The 16,570-nt window shown below is 40.9% G+C and overlaps 2 protein-coding genes across 2 annotated transcripts in view; both read left to right on the top strand.

Moving 5' to 3' along the window:
* LOC108114377 (putative dipeptidase NECHADRAFT_87110) overlaps positions 1-16,570 on the top strand; it is an 89,526-nt gene that overhangs the window by 13,250 nt on the left and 59,706 nt on the right. The gene's annotated exons all lie outside the window — the stretch shown is intronic.
* Positions 1,135-3,180, top strand: LOC108114379 (succinate dehydrogenase [ubiquinone] flavoprotein subunit, mitochondrial). Its single transcript, XM_017225334.1, has one exon. The coding sequence runs from the start codon at positions 1,205-1,207 to the stop codon at positions 3,158-3,160; it is 1,956 nt and encodes a 651-aa protein (XP_017080823.1). The 5' UTR covers positions 1,135-1,204; the 3' UTR covers positions 3,161-3,180.

The raw sequence follows: 16,570 nt of genomic DNA, 5'->3' as shown, positions 1-16,570 counted from the left end.
AGTACGAGTAGATCTGGCTAACAGACAAGTGAATCGAATGGATCGCCATGTAGTTGTCGCACCCGTGACGGATGTCTGGCTACCTATCATAGCCTATCCTGTCCTATCTTATACCTTGGTCATTCATTAAAGGTGCCGCGGATGTTTTCATTAAGAATCCGTTGGGAGGAGTACGAGGAAATGCGGGCCAAACCTCCGCGATCCTCAACCCTTTCGAGGACGAGAGTGTCCTTGCCCTAAATATTCACCGCACGGCATTATAGCCGCTTTATGGCCAATCCTTTCTGCTTGTGTGTTTGCAAACAATTCGATTTTATGGCCGCCTAAGCGAATTTCCCCGCCTCAATTAGGCTGAGGTTGTAAACTCATAAAGTAAACACGCGAGAGTGCGAACGCCGAGCAGGCAGTCGGCGAAAAAAAAAAGAGGAAAAAAATAAGGAATACGGGGCAGGCATTCCGTTTGCACAGGATACACGCAAATGCGCATGTCCTTTGAGCGCAATTAGCCGTCGGGAAAATCCAAAAATATATAACCAAACGATATCGATCCCAGAGCGGTCGAGTTTGTGTTCGAAGTCTTTCGTTCGCCATTCTTGGCTTTCCGCCCATGGGTTCGCCCCTTTCTGGTCTGTTTGCTCGTACCCAAGCCCAAGCCCAAACCCAAACCCAAGCCCAAACCTAAACCCATACCCAAACCCAAGCCCATATCCAATCCCAATCCCAAGACCCGAAACCCAGACTCATTTACATATTGCTCGTTCTCTGCTGTTTTCGCTGCGCTTAAGTATGTTTGCCCTGCCCGATCTCTACGTGTTTGCTTTGGGCCATCTTGACCATGTCGACCAGCACGGCCTGTTTGCCCCCTGTCTACTTTTTGCTCTTCGAATGCCGCGGCAGGATTTTCGTGGAATTTTCCAACTTTAACAAGCTTCAAACTTGAAAATGGCGTGACTCGGCAAACAATAGACGAGAAAGCCAATAAAGACGACTTTAAAGTTGATTTCACTTTGAAAATCGATGGATTTTCTTTTATAATTATAATAATTATGGATCATTTTTGACATACATATATCAATAATCTGTACCAAAATATGTTATATTACTGCCCTAGTCTCATATTCATTGGATTTTCTATCCAAACTCGAATACACTTTTAATTTAACGGCGCAAAACAGGAAATAGTTGCTGGTCAAGACTACTTAAAATGAATCGCCTGTTTATCAGACGGTCGGCAAAGTCCGCAATCAGAACCCTGCTCAACCCCAGTGGGAGTCGCCTGCCCCGTGCCACCGCTGTCAGGAATTGTAGTTGCAAGGACGAGTATTCATTGACTGATCATAAGTACGATGCAATTGTGATTGGTACTGGTGGAGCCGGAATGCGGGCGGGTTTTGGCCTGGCGGAGAAGGGTTTCAAGACGGCCCTGATTTCAAAGTTGTTTCCCACCCGTTCACACACAGTGGCTGCCCAGGGTGGCATCAATGCCGCACTCTCCAATATGGACAAGGATGACTGGAAGTATCATTATTTCGATACGGTAAAGAGCAGCGATTGGTTGGGCGATCAGAATGCCATCCATTACATGTGCCGCGAGGCGGAGAAGGCCATCTATGAGTTGGACATGTATGGGATGCCATTCTCTCGAACTTCCAGTGGCAAGATCTACCAGCGTCCGTTTGGAGGCCAGACCTTGGAGTACGGAAAGGGTGGAATGGCCAGAAGGGCATGCGCTTGCGGAGATCGCACGGGTCATGCCCTCGTCCATACCCTCTACGGACAGACCCTTAAGCACGCGGATACCTGCCACTACTTTGTAGACTACTTTGTCTTGGATTTGATCATGTCGCAGGGGAAGTGTGTTGGCTGCTTGGCTTGGAAACTAGATGATGGCACCTTCCATCGGTTCTTGGCTAATAATACGGTGGTGGCCGCTGGCGGTTGTGGTCGGGTATATTTCTCCACCAGCGCCGGACATACGTGTACGGGTGATGGGAATGCATGGATTTCACGACAGGAGTTACCACTCATGGACATGGAGTTTGTGCAGTTTCATCCTACTGGCATCTATGGAGCAGGATGTATGATCACCGAAGGCGTCCGTGGAGAGGGCGGTTTCTTTGTGAATTCCAAGGGAGAACGATTCATGGAACGCTATGCCCCAAAGACCAAGGACCTGGCCACCAGAGATGTAGTGGCGCGCGCCATGACCATGGAAGTTCTTAACGGCAATGGTTGTGGTCCCCTCAAGGATCATGTACACCTGCAGCTCCATCACATAGACCCCAAGATCATTAGAGAGCGATTGCCGGGCATCATGGTCACCGCGAAGATCTTTGCCAAGGTGGATGTGACCAAGGAACCAGTGCCGGTTCTACCAACTGTACACTATATTATGGGGGGAATTCCAACGGATCATAGGGGTCGCGTCATAACCGTGGATGAAAATGGCCAAGATCAGGTGGTCAAGGGTCTGTACTCCTGCGGAGAAACCTCCTGTGCCTCGGTACACGGAGCCAACCGTTTGGGGGCCAATTCTTTGCTAGATTTGATCATCTTCGGGCGGGTTTGTGCCATAGACATTGCCGAGAACAACTGTCCGGGTGACAAGCCACCCGAGGTGGAAGACAAAGCCACGGAAAAGTCAATGGAAAACTTCAAGTGCCTACGCAACGCTAAAGGATGCATCCCAACAGCCGCTTTAAGATTGGAACTGCAGACGATCATGACCAAACATGCAGCTGTCTTCCGGGAAGGAAAACTGCTCAAGGAGGGTCTTCTTAAGGTCGCCGAACTGTGTGAGCAGTTTAAGGACATCAAGTTATCCGACCGCACTTTGGTATGGAACACTAATCTCGTGGAGACCTTGGAGCTTCAGAATACGTTAGCGAATGCCGTGCACATCATTACGGCAATGGAGAATCGAAAGGAGTCGAGGGGATCCCATGCTCGTGAGGATTTCAAGATGCGCATAGATGAACTGGACTATGGAGCACCGATGGCCGGGCAGAAAAAGAAACCATTCGAGGAGCATTGGCGCAAGCACACCATGACCTTTGCCCTGGGCAATAATGGATGCGCCTCGATCAAATATCGTGCGGTAGTGGACGAGCCCTTAGATGATTCGATAGCTAGCATTCCACCTGCTATACGTACTTACTAAATTACGGGGACTACATTTTGTCCCTACCATGGATATAATATAGGATATAATAATAATAATAATATATAATAAATCTATATAATAACTGGAACTGCAATTTTATTTCTTTATTAATTTAATTATTTTCCTAACATTTGACAATAAAAAGTTGTAAAATAAACAAGTTTGTTCGGAAAACACAGTTAGCACTAGGGTAATGAATCCCAGGACAAACAGCAGTGAGCTGGCATGAGTAAATAGAAAAATAATAATGGCTAGAAAAGCATTATACCCAAAAAGATCAGAGTCCAACAGTGTCAGGGTGCTTTTGAAAATATAGACCATCAAACGTGTCAACTTGGAAGTTGGGTGTCGCCAGAACAGCAATGGCTGTTTCCCAACCCATTCGCGCAGCTGCAAAAGATCACGAAAGGCTTTTGGGTCCTTTATAAAGCTCAGTCTACGGAATTCCCCATCGAAAACGTGATATATGGTCACATCACCTTTAACGTAAAATCGTATTGGTAACGATGAGAGCATGGAGAGATCCCGAAAAGCCAATCCAATATCGGGACAGCCCATAGAAGTGGTCGCCATCGTGGAAAGTATCATTTGCAATTCCCGGCAATTCTGCTCCAAATGCGAGCAGAGCAGGAATATCCATTCGCCGGAGAGAAGTTGCTTCCAGTTCTTCTCGGTGATCAGGGTAATGGGTTCCAATGCCCTGGGATTCCCAAACGTATACCGGGGACAATATTGCATATTCGAAGGCATTTCCAGAGGCGTGGAGTTCTTGGTGATGCGAAACGATAGCATGGCTCCAGTAATCAGTAAAAGAATAATAAATTTGGAAGTCATTTTTTATTTATTTTTTAATTTTGCCTTTTTTCGGAAAAGTTTCTAATCTTTCATGCTCGACTCAAGGACATGAATGACACTTAAAAGGAAGTAAGGTTAGTTAAGGTATTAAAACATATTTTTCGATAGAATTTATCGATAATTACAGTTGCTAGCAAAGAACACTAACGGGGCATTAGCATCAGATGGCTATCGGGGCAACTCGATTGCTGATGCTGTACTCGTACGACTGTTGCCGATGGCTGAGTGTAAATAATTACCCGCAACAGGAATAAGTTGTAGGTTATGCGAGGAAAGCTCAAAGAAGGATCTAGGGGGAGGACCTCTCCTAATGACCACAATAAATTATTTTCATTTAGGGGCATTTAGCATAGAGAAAAAGCCGAGAATGGCTGGTAAAGAAATAATTTATAGCTGTTGAAAACTTAACATGTTCATTTGGCCACATGTGTGCATGTGTGTGTGTATGTTTGTGGAAAATGGGAAATTGTTGGGGTGTATGGGTCCAATAATAATGGCGCTTGTTAAGGCTTATGAGTAAGTGTTGGTGTGTCTGTGTGGGACAGCAAATGAAAGGCCAACAGAACAGAACCACACGAATACTTTGCTGGGACATTCCACCCATAAACCCATCTACCCATCGACCTAACCACCCACTGGCCAAACACCAAGGACATGGCCCAACTATTTGGTATGTATTTCGTGTGCCAGTGTGTGGATACAATTGTTGCTATTTCATATGGTTTTGCTACTCGGCTGCTGCTGCCACCGACACAAAAATTACAGTTGCATACACATTTGCCTGTGTTAAATTGTCCCACAACCAATACAAAGTGACCTTTTCATTTATTTTTATGATTCCACCCCCCAACCCCACCCTTACGTACAACATATCCCCATTTGGAACGCCCCCTCACCACATGCTGCCCGCCCAGTCTTGGCCATAAAAAATAGTTCGCTCGATTCAACTTTCCTGCGGCAACAAATGTTGGTTACTACGGCCTAAAGAGAATTTCTGGTTACTGGATAAAATGTTTTTTTTTTCGGGGTTTTTGAATTTGTTTATTTGAGACTGGGCCTAATGGCACGGAAATCTGTGGATGGCCATGTTATATAATATCTGAGTCTGATTAAGGCTGTTCTTGATTGATGGTGACTATTCTTGTATAACTTATTCATAGGAAATTATCATATTTGGGTAACTTTATTGGCTTCTTCTGGGTTAAAAACCATAATTGGCTTCTTAAAAAAGTATTAAAAGTATTTATTCGCGTGGTTGGCAAACTAAAAACTGTCCTCACAACTTTGTTGATATCTATTCAACGCAGAACTTTCTTTTTGCTGCTCTTGGTATTGGGGGAGAAAGTTTGAAGAACTTCGTTAAAGTTCTAGCTTTAAATAGTTCAGCAGAAGCCCTATATTAAATCATAATGTGAAATTGAATGCGTTAAAAAGAGCAGGGCAATATCTCTATCTAAATAAATATTCATTTTATATTCATTTTTATTTATTTAATTTCTGGACAAAGTTTTGCCTTAAAGAAAACTAACTTTTGCGTACAATAAAATGATGAAACTTTCTGAAGGCATGTGGTTGATAATAAGAACGTGATTTTATTTATTTTCCAAATAGCTTTTCTTTATCAAAACTTGAATATTGTAGCCTGGCTAGCATATATTTATTCCTAATTTGATATTTAAAATCTATTTCATGCGACTGCCAGGGGCTATCTCTGTCTTGGTACTCCAGCGTCTTTACTTTGCTGTTCTGCTCTTTAGTCTGCCGCTCGTGTTTTGGCTTCTAGTCGCTGCTGTGGATAGCAAGTTTGCCGAAACTCTCAAAGTTCATTCTGCACTTCATCGGAAAACAAAACAAAATGTTTCAGTTTAAGCTTTAACTTCAGCTTGTGAACGAGTGCAGTGCACTTGCGCCGCAGGAAGATGGAACACGAAATTGAATGTGTACAGTAGGCACTCGAAGAAAAGTCTTAGAATTTAAGAAAAACTTCTTGATAACTAACACAATCGAGTATCAGCTTTGAAAAGCCTATCATATTTTTCACTAACTGTTTTAGGATTTACATTCCATTCATAAATATAGGATATCATGTTTCATTTTTCCAAGTGTACTGTACTACTCCCTAGCTCGTTATCAGGATTGGCATTTGAAGGATTTGCCAGGCACATGAGTAGGGGAAAATATATCTGTTCCGTGGCCCCAGGCGTTCGAATGGGCCGTCATTTATATGTTGCCTTTCGTTCCTTTGACTCAATCATCTGCTCGTTTGGAGGCAGGCAGCAGGAGCTCCATAATTTCCATTAGAATTGCCCTGGGAGAAAACCGAGTCAAAGGCAGCCACCAGTCCGAAATGCCTACGATTCCGTCCATACATTCTGACCACTTTGGCAGCCAACTATTTCGGCCATACCAAACTGCATTTCGGCCCGATCTATTCTACTGTTTTGGTTCGGTTTTTGTTTTTTGGCTAATGGTTTCTGGGCTTGGTTTTGGTTGTGGGTTAAATGTGTTTTTTCCAGCACACAAAAACATGCCCAAAAACTTTCGGCCGCATAAATTTGATTTATTAATAAATTATACACACTATACAGAAATAAAATGTATTTCCATTTCCATTTATTTACTTGCAGGTGAGTTCCGGCCAAGCGGATTGCAATAGATGCGGGGACAGGTGAGCTAGTGTACTAGAAATTTGCGGAAAATTGAATTTTCCAGTGTGTATCTGGGTACTTACATACGTTTTCCGGTAAATTGCTGGCCAAATTTAAAACGAATTGAGTGCCTGTTTTATGGAACAAATAGATGGAAAATATTTTTTTTTTTTAAATCCAGCCCAAAAGCATCACATGGAAAAATAATGTTACTTGCATGAGCAGCATGCCGCAAACTATGCTATGGCAATTGAGTTTATGCTAGTTTGCAAGGTGACGCACGTTGTGACGTCAATAATTTTGTGGGTAAAATGTAGAGTTAAACCGAAAGTCAAAGCCACAGATTAGTTTACTCAAAAAAACAGAACAGAAAATGATGAATTATATTCTTCACTACATAAATAACCATCAGTATTGCCCTAACTTATAAATGCCATATTATTCCCAGACCACAACTTAAAAGCCAAAATGAACGTCAGAAGCATGCAAGGAATTCCTGTCCTGTCGTCATATTGACTGTCAATCAAGAATTTAATGTCGATACTCGATTGAATGGTGGTGATGGGCAGCCAGTTTCCTCGGCTCAGATGTCGAACTGGCAGAATCTAGTAGCCGTATCTCTGGGGATGGAGGGGGTAGAAAATTTGAATAGGCTTTCCCATGTGCTGGTTTTCCGTGTGTCTGACAACATTTTCCTGGTGAGGAGTGGCTCGGGAAAGTGCAGATGATTGCACTCACACATCGGCCTGACACTATTGGAAATACATTGCGTTTGCCTTGCTCTCGGGAGTCAAATGAGTTTTGCATAAACAAACATTGTCGACCAGTCCCTTGCCACCTGCTGCTCGGAAAACAAGTGGCAGAGCTACAGTTGAGTGACTCGACCAGAAGTTGCTCGCTACTATGAATGCAGAACGAAAATATTCAGTGGAATGTAAGAACAGAACGAATGAATAACTTTTTGTACTCAGATTTTTATTATTAAAAATACTTTATAAGTTACAAAAATAAAAATAATATAAGATTAATTAAGCAATAAACGGGAATCATTTAAAGTCAATTCCACTTGAAAGAGCTTTAAGTTTCGTATTAAAAGTCGTTAAAATAACCACAAAAAACCCATGCAGTTAGACAAATCCTCTGAAGTGCAATAGATCCTTTATTTTAAAAGGGTATCAGGTATCCAAAGTATATTTCCCCTAGACTTCTCCGTAGAAGAATCAGCTCGACGCTCTAGCTGGGAATGCATAATTAAGGCAAACAAGAGAAATGAGCAGGCCCTCGCCGGCCATTTCAGATTATTTTTTGTTTCCCACATTGTACTTCCTGTAGCAGAGTTTGCTTCCGTTTTTCAAATTAAAATACGTTTAGCTTGGAGTGCACGTACTCATTTATCATTTTATTATGGCAAAGGCAAAGGCAGAGGCAGAGGCTGAAGGCAAAGGCGAAGGCAGAAGGACCAGTTTTTCCACTCTGCCGTTTTGTTTTCTTGCGCACTTTCGAATATTACGTGCTGGCCAACGGGGCGCATGAGTAATGCGAGCACATTGTGCACACAAAACTCGATTTTGGAATTGAAGTTTTGGTTGGGTTTTGTCTACCGACCTGTTTCATCTGGAGCTTTCTTATTACAGCACCCGAGTCTGCAATGCGAATAACGTTGAGCAGATTTCCATTAATGGTCACTCTTGCCCTGCGCTTTTCCTTTGTTTTTCAGCTATATGGCAGCAAATATGAGCAGGAAAAACTCCAAAGAATGATAGCACCACTGAACAACCAACCCAGAAAGAAACACAGAACAAAAAATGTTTTACTTTAAATTAGTTTTAAGAGAGATAGTTAAGTTTTGAGAGAAATTTTGATATGTATTTTATTCGTAAAACTTAAATATTTTTTAATTTTTTCAAAAACCTTTACTAATTCTGTAATTTTAGTCTTATAATATCACCTTAAAATTCATAATTTTTGTTTCCTGTGCAGTGGACAACTAAATTCCGTTGCAATTTCATTTCGCTCGCCCTGCATCGTGTTCCCTTTACTTTTTTCCTTCGGACTTGGTTTGTTTCACATTTATATTCATTTGTTTTCCGTTTTATTTACCCAGCTCAACGCAGCAACAACAACAACAACAACAACAGCAATAAGAACAAACTATATGGTTGTGTGTGTGTACTTAGGTGTATGTATAATTTTCACAGAAAGCCGAGGGGAAAATTCTCTCGCATTAGAAATTTTTCAGGGGGCAGCTGGAACAGCGACGCGAAGCAAATTCATTCTCCAAGTTATCGTCGAATATTTCTGTGGCTGCCCGGAAAAAGTTGAAACCCCCAACACGATGGCCAAGTTTTGTTGGGTTACCACAACTAATTAATTGGGTATTTGTTTGGCTTTGCTGGGCGGTGAGTTCGTGCAATATTTTTAGGATACTTCTGGGAGGTTGTCCAAGGATCAGCTTGGGCCTTATGGGTCGGCTAGAATTTAAATTAAATATTTTCCACTTCCCTCAGATTGCATATTTTTAAGTTGCTGTCTGCTGTAATGAAACAATTTATTGTTCTTATTTTGTTAATTTAGATTTTCTAAAATGTTTTCTTGGTTTTAGGTTTAATATAAATGAGTTTAGGAATTTAATTATTTGGAATTTTATTTTTGGGGCACATCTGAATGGACTTCTTACAAAAATCCTTTTAGTTTTTTATGACTTCTTTCAAGATTTTTGTATTTGTTTATTTCCATAGAAAACTTCTATTTGAAACTTCCCCTTGTTAGAAGATCGAACATTTTTGAGCTCACATTTCAACTCCGAAGAGAAAGTTTTTTTGGGGAAACTCCTTAAGCACCATCAAATACTGCGTCCTTGTTCATTATTGCTAACAACTTTCAAATGAGAAACTTTCAAGAGACAAAAACCGGACAGCCAGCAAACTGTGCTCAAGATTTCCGCATCTGGCCCGGACAGGGGAAAGTATTGCTAATTGCAGTTTGTCCACAGGGAAGAAGCAACAAGCTGCCTGTCTACGCTACTTCGTTTTTCGTCCTTCAACCCACGTTCCATTCTATATCCAACAACCACCAAGTCTTGACCACTGAAAAGTTGGCCAAGTTACCGCTGTAATGTGGCCAAAGTAGTGCCAAGGCTGAAGACTCTTGTGTAGTTTTATATACCTGGTAATTGTAGATCAGAGGAGGTATAATGTAGTTGACAAAATATATGTGTTAGTAATTAATGAACTTCCTGAAAAACTATACAAATTTTGCTTCCTTCTAAGCTCTTCCTTAAGCTTAAGCTTAAGTCATTCAGAAAGACTTTACCCATAAGTTAGTCTTAATATTTTGCTAGTCAGTGCCAGGAATCTTTTAGTCGTTTCACACGATTAAAGCATTCTAACTTGTTATCCGTCGAGTATTTTACTTTTTTTTTGGGGGATGTGGAAAGCAACGGAAAGTGGGAAAAGCAGCGGAATGGCAACAAAGAGTGCCGGTACTCGCCCGCCAGCTACGGGGGAAAAGGAACGCTCTTTGCCGTAAAAATGCTGTCGCTGTCCGGGACTTCGGAGCGTGAAAAGCGGACAAGGGGGTCGGTTAAAAGTCCGGGTTGCTGTTGCTTTGAACCTGCCAACTAACCAGGCAGCCAGCCAGCCAGCCAGCCAACCAACCAACCGCTGCTACTTTTTGTGACATTTTCGCAGAAGGTTTTTTGCATTTCATGCAACTTTTTGTGCTGCACTGCGTTTTATGGGGCAAAATCCAAACACAACAGATAGGGGCTGCGAATGGGGGGGCGTGTCAGCTGGCTGCCTTAAAGTTTGCGTGCCCGTTAATTTTGTTTGCACTCCGGCGAAGAGTGTGAAAATTTATTCTAAGCTCTCGCCCGCTCTAATTTCTGTGGCCTAAAGTGTGTGTGGGGCACAGTGGAACGTATCAATGATTTAGGAATCAAAATTGTAAAAGTTACTTTTGAAGATTGTTTTTGTTTTAAGCAGAGAAGGCAAGAAAATGCTCTTCTTTAAGGAATATTAGTAAGATAAGATTTTATATTTAAGTTTGCTTTTGATGATTGTTCTGTTCGGTTTGTTCTGATATCTGTTCGAAATATACCCTCTTTTTTATCGCCATAGATTACTATTAGCCATGTATTATTAAGTAGCATATGCACTCCATCTTTAAAGTTTTCCCTTCAGAAATATTATTAACTCAGTGTGCCAGTGCAGAAGTCGTGCGTGCGGGAAAGTTTTCTTCGCCGCGTCGAAAAGTATGCAAATTATTAGGAAAGTTTTTCACATTTTTCACTGCTCTTTTGCTGGCACTGCGTTTCTCACATTTGACAATTTCCAAATCCTCGCTGCCACATCTTGAGAGACCCAGTCGACTGGGAGAAAAGGGACCTAAGTGCGCACAAAAGTAGGCTAAATTATTAATGTGCCCCACTAGCCATTTCCTCCTCCTCCGGCCCCAGGACACACGAGCAGTCTCAGGCTGGCCAACAGCAGACGTCAGGTCCCGGGGCTGAGTGCCCATCACATCCTTCTGGTGTTTGGCTCTGCACTCGAAAAAATTAATACAAATTTTGTTTTAAATTTAGTTTCTCTGAGATTTTGGTCACTTAAAATCTTTGTTTAAAAAGATATTTTAAAAATTTATTTATATAGATTAAACATTTAACTTCTTGAAATATTGTTAAATTTGGCTTAGTGTGCCTTTCAGGTTGCGACAATTTAATGCCCTGCTCTTGACATTCGGCCGGACCCGGCCTGCCCATCCGATTTAGGTGTGTCCGGAGTCCCCTAACCACCTCTTGGACTCACCATTACTACCATACCATACCATACCCATGTGGGCGGTGCAATTTGTCAGTTTCCCACTCGACCTCGCTCGTCCTCGGTCCTGTGTTGCGGAAATTATTATTTTGTTTAATGATTTGTGCTTAGTTTCGTAATTGAGACTGTAAAAAGGGATGCTGGGAGAGGTAGGGGGAGATGGCAAGGACAGGGAAAACGGACTCTGCTCTTGACCCACAATGGAAAATATAAAAAAGTGGAAAACTATCGGAACAAAAAGTTGCTGTTGTTTTCCTCTTTGCCTTTTTGCTCTGAGGACAAAACTCATTCCAGCATGACAGGAAAATGAAGGCAAAAGATGAAAAATTCTATTTATAAATTTCGTTGGCATCGAAAATATTTGGAAACTGTCGTTCGGGCAGAAAGTTCATTGTCAATTGATTTCGCAGCCAAGCGAATCCTGAAACCGAAGGACCTTCTCAGTATTCTCCATTATTAATCGAAAGTATTTTCTGTTGGCCATTTTGTGACTAAACTGGAATTTGTTGATAGGAATTTCGTTTGGCAAACTGAAAAACGAAATAAATAGGACATCAGGGCAACTTTCCAAAAGGCATTGCAATGGCATAATCGTTTTGGGCTACAATAAATTGGTAAATTATTTAAGTAACCAAAACCTGTGACATGGAATGTGATTAATTTCAGAAATAATTTAGGCTTTCATTATTTCGAATTCTATTTCCATGACATTTCATGACTGCAACTGCAACCTGATAATTCGCTTTTAAAATGCGGTTCAATCATTTTGGTTTTGCAAAATAATTACTAATGTCAGGAGTAAAATTTAATAATTATAAATGCAGGCAACTTTGATTGGAAGGACCTTTAATACAAATTGCTGATCATCGATGCATTAAGTTGACGCCCATTTGGTCGAATAATTCAATTAAAAATTAAATGCAGCCATAAGCAACATACAGATGCATTCAGAAATGTGCAAAAACCTTCGTTGTGGTTGCAGCTTATAAAAGCAACAAAATTTGTAGAAAGAATTGACTCAATTTAAGCTCGCCAGCTACATAATTATTTTGTCCGAGTAGGTGTGAGTGTGTGTGTATGTGGACATGCGATGAAATCCATTTATCAGCGACATATTAAATGCGAAAATTCTATATTTTATGAAACAATAACCAATGGCAATGCATCTGTAACTGCGTTGGTGGCAACAACAAGAAAACGGGGCAAATTAAATGTGGTTTCCAATTAAAACCGGAATGAATGTGACAGACAATTGCCGGTTCCCAGGCAATACTGAAAGCCTCTTTTTTTCCCTACCGGCCCGTTTCAGAAAGCTGATTGAAAATGCCCTTTTCGACGATTGAATGAGGAAGGAAAACAGTTCGGCCAATATATAATTATACATTTCTGAGTAATTTACATTTGCCATTATAATGGTTTGGTAATTTATGTTTGCTTATGTGTCGTCATACTTTAAATTTACTTAAAATTGTTATTTAAACGTAGTCCGTTTTGTAGATTAAATTTGTAAAAACTCGTTGAGGCAACTCTATAAGATTTTAATCATGTTTTTGGCCATTTAATGTTTGAAAGCTTTTCATTGCCTTTATCCTGCAATATTTTCTAGATTTTCATTATACTGAAATAATCAAGAGGAATAGTTAATCCTTACTAACTTAAATTAACTTCAAACAAAAAGGGTGAAGCTCAAATTGGGTTTTACTTTCAGGCATTTTCCTCATCATTAGGCAGCGTTGAGATTTTTTGGAAATAGGGGCTGAATTTTTCCGCATTTTGTTTACACTTTCGCTTGAATGCAGTTCCAAGAGCCGTGACCGCTTGGGTGTATTTGTGCATGAAATTCCCAAAAGCGTGAAAATAAAAATGCATTGCATAGTTTTTGGGGCGCACAGGAAACTCTTCTCCCCACTCTCTTCCTCTTGATCTTTGCATGCAGGTTTCCGTTTCCTGGGGAAAACAGTCGCTGCGGTTGGGAAACTACTCAGTGAATGCGTCCAAATTAATTCAATTTCACCTCAAGCCGAATCCTCCGTGCTCTGCATTCCGGATCATAGGCGCCTATTGGGTTTAGGACTTGAATCACCGTTCGACTGAATGGCAGTAATCGATAGATAGTTGCGGTCTGCAGGCAGGGTTGCCAGATTTTCAGACTGAATATATTTTGGATTTTATTTAACTCAATTATTATAGAAAATTCATGTCTTTAAGGTCGGGTTTTATCAATATTGAATTAATAATTCTGAAATTAACTGAAGTAACAAAAAATCGAAAAAAATTAATAATTATGAAATTAACTTACCAAAAAATCCTAACCTCCAAAAATCCGATTTGGCATCACTGACTCAAGGATAAGTAGTGAGATGTAGCGCGATGTTTACTCACTCAGGAAACTTCCACCGATCCGGTGCTTTGTCTAAACATAGCAAATGAAGCGAGAGAACTTCACGTGCCGCCATACAAATTGAAAATCAATGCCAGGAAGTCTGAACGACGACGAGCCAGCGACTCTGAATCCAAGATGTCCTGCCTTCGATGGTCTTTCAACCCCTTGAACTCACTGTCCCATAAATCGAGACTCGAGTTCTGAAGTGGCCATCGAGGCCTTTTCCTGGGCTTCGCCTTCAATTGGTCGGCATATTTGCCCACAACAGCCTCGTTCGTCTGGAATGGCAGGATAATAAGAATGGCTGCGGTATCGCGAGCAGCTCTCCACAGACAACAACTGTGCGCATTGCCAGGATATTCGGGCCGACTACCCAGCCGTGGAGTGGAATCTTCGACTGAAGAATCCTTGAGCGGAGGGCAAACTTAAGTGGTAAACGATTTCGTACGAGTATATGACCTGCTTTTTGGGAAATATTCATGATATTTACTATAATAAATTTAAAAGCCTGGGCTGCTATTAATGAGAAAGAATATCGATATTGCTAAACGTTTTAAAGCAATTTTAAAATCAAAACTGTGTTGAAAAATATTAAGACCTTTATATTAATAGTTTATTTATTAATCATTACTATATTTAATATATTAACTTACTTTTTCTTTAGGTTATATAACCCCACTGTGCTGGGTTGCTTAACATTCTGACCATTATGAATTGACTTTCCTCAATGGGCTCTGCAAAATGCTTTGTCGAGGGGAGATAATGAAATTTAAATTTTTACCGCCATTGCCCTTTCGTTCAGCCCTCAATTTTCCCTTCTCATTCCTGTGGCTTCGCTTTTCCCGCATTTAAGAGGCATGCGGTGTGGCAATGCCTTACGTTTGCATAGCTTTGCATAATAGTTTTTACAGCTGCTTGAAAGGCATTGCCACCCACAAGGTGTGCCGTTGGGTGGAAAATGCGGATAATACACAAGAAAAATAATATTATTTTTTGGTCCATTATCTTAAGAACTGGCTTTCTGGTAGAGATTAAGTAATTATTAAATTTATAACTAAAAAATTGCGGAAGGAATCTTAAATATTAAAAATCAAGTACCTATTTTTTCTCCCAATGTGGGAACACTTTCCTTTGGCTTCGCTATGTAAGCGGATTGATCCCTGCCTCCGGCGGACCGCGTGTCCTTATTCTGTTTTCACTGTAATCATGTTGCCAGTGCGTGTATGTGTGTGTTTGTGTTGGTGATGTGTAAATGTGTGTGTGTGTATTTACCGTAATTCAGCTTACAGCTTCAGAACAGGTGAGTGTTGCATAAATTTGCAAACATTTTGCAAGTCAGCATCAACTTGCCATCTGTCGGCAGTGGCGCAACTTCCAAAGGAAGTTCGCAAATGTTAACTGCACTCTAAAGGAAGCCGCTGGGGAATATTTTTGAACCAAGCCATAGCTTAAAAAATATTAAAAATGTTTTAAATATAATTTTTACTAACCCTCATTATGATGTGTGATAAAAGTATGTCTGTCTATTATCCTGAATTTTTTTTAGCAGATAAGCCATGAAACCTATTAAGTTAGTTTTCTGTATGATCTTTAGAGTATCTAATCTGCAATACCTGAGTTAAGCCCCCCTTTATAACAGTTTAAGAGCTCGCCTCTGCCTCGTACCAGTGGACTGCCTTCAGAGCTTTAGTCAGAGCCATAGTCGCAGTCATCAGCATCACCATCTTTAGCATCATCGTCATCATCATCAGCAGTTGCAATGCGGGGAAGGGCCGTCAAACAACGCGCAAAGTCGCAGGTTGCCATAGAATTGATTTTCCCCTTTAACGATGTGCCACGCAGTTGCGAGTATCCTGTACACCTGCACCAACTCTCTCCGCAAGAATCCCCTTTACTTTACAAAGCCCCTTCCTTGGGAAACTTTTCGCTTTGCAGTTGCATGTGCAACATCAACGGTAACAACAATGCGCCCGACTTTGCCTCCTGGCAGACATTGCAAGTCATTTTTCACGTTCCGTTTGCTGAACTCAAACAGCGAGGAACAGTGGAAGGTTTTGCGATTGGAATAATAGAATAAAAATAATATTGTACTTATTGTAGGAGAGAAGTAACTCACAATTGACTGTGTACTTTTGTGGAAAGTGCTTAAGGAAAAATGGGTGGAAAATAATGAAGATAAAGTAGAAAAAAGGAATATTAGAAAGTGGCAAGTATAAAGCTTTGTTTTACACATTTTTGTGGTATTTAAATTACATTTTTAAAGGAAAGCTATAAGGAACTTCTTTCAGTTTTCTTTCATTTATAATCTTTGATGAAAATATTCTATATTTCCCTGATAAAAAGTTCCTAAAAAACCTAATTCTTCCCCACAGTATCTCACGTTGAAAGGAAGTTATGAAAAAACAGGTCCACCCCCTGTCAAGTCACGGCTCTCCCATAAAACCTTGTTTTTTATACGCACCACGACTTTTACTTTCTGCCGCTGGAATTTTCCGCCAAACGAACCGCTGAACACACGGAGAGAGAGAGAGAGTTATTGAAAATATGATTTGAAATTCAATTGCCGACCACGTGACTCGATTGTTACGACAGTGCAGCTGCAGTCAATGAAATCGAAAAACCATGTTAACCGGCTGATGGAGTAAAATCGAAATAAATAACAAATCTAAATGCTGTGACTTGTTTTTCCTGCTCGTAGTCACAG

Source organism: Drosophila eugracilis, unplaced genomic scaffold (genome assembly GCF_018153835.1).
Source record: "Drosophila eugracilis isolate 14026-0451.02 unplaced genomic scaffold, ASM1815383v1 contig_2154, whole genome shotgun sequence".
In the NCBI taxonomy this organism is placed as follows: Eukaryota; Metazoa; Arthropoda; class Insecta; order Diptera; family Drosophilidae; genus Drosophila; species Drosophila eugracilis.
Note: the sequence above shows the minus strand (reverse complement) of the source record. Positions and strands in the feature narration are given on the sequence as shown.

Excerpts from the sequence above, each read along its gene's own strand:
- LOC108114379 (XM_017225334.1), top strand. The coding sequence starts at position 1,205 with ATGAATCGCCTGTTTATCAGACGGTCGGCAAAGTCCGCAATCAGAACC.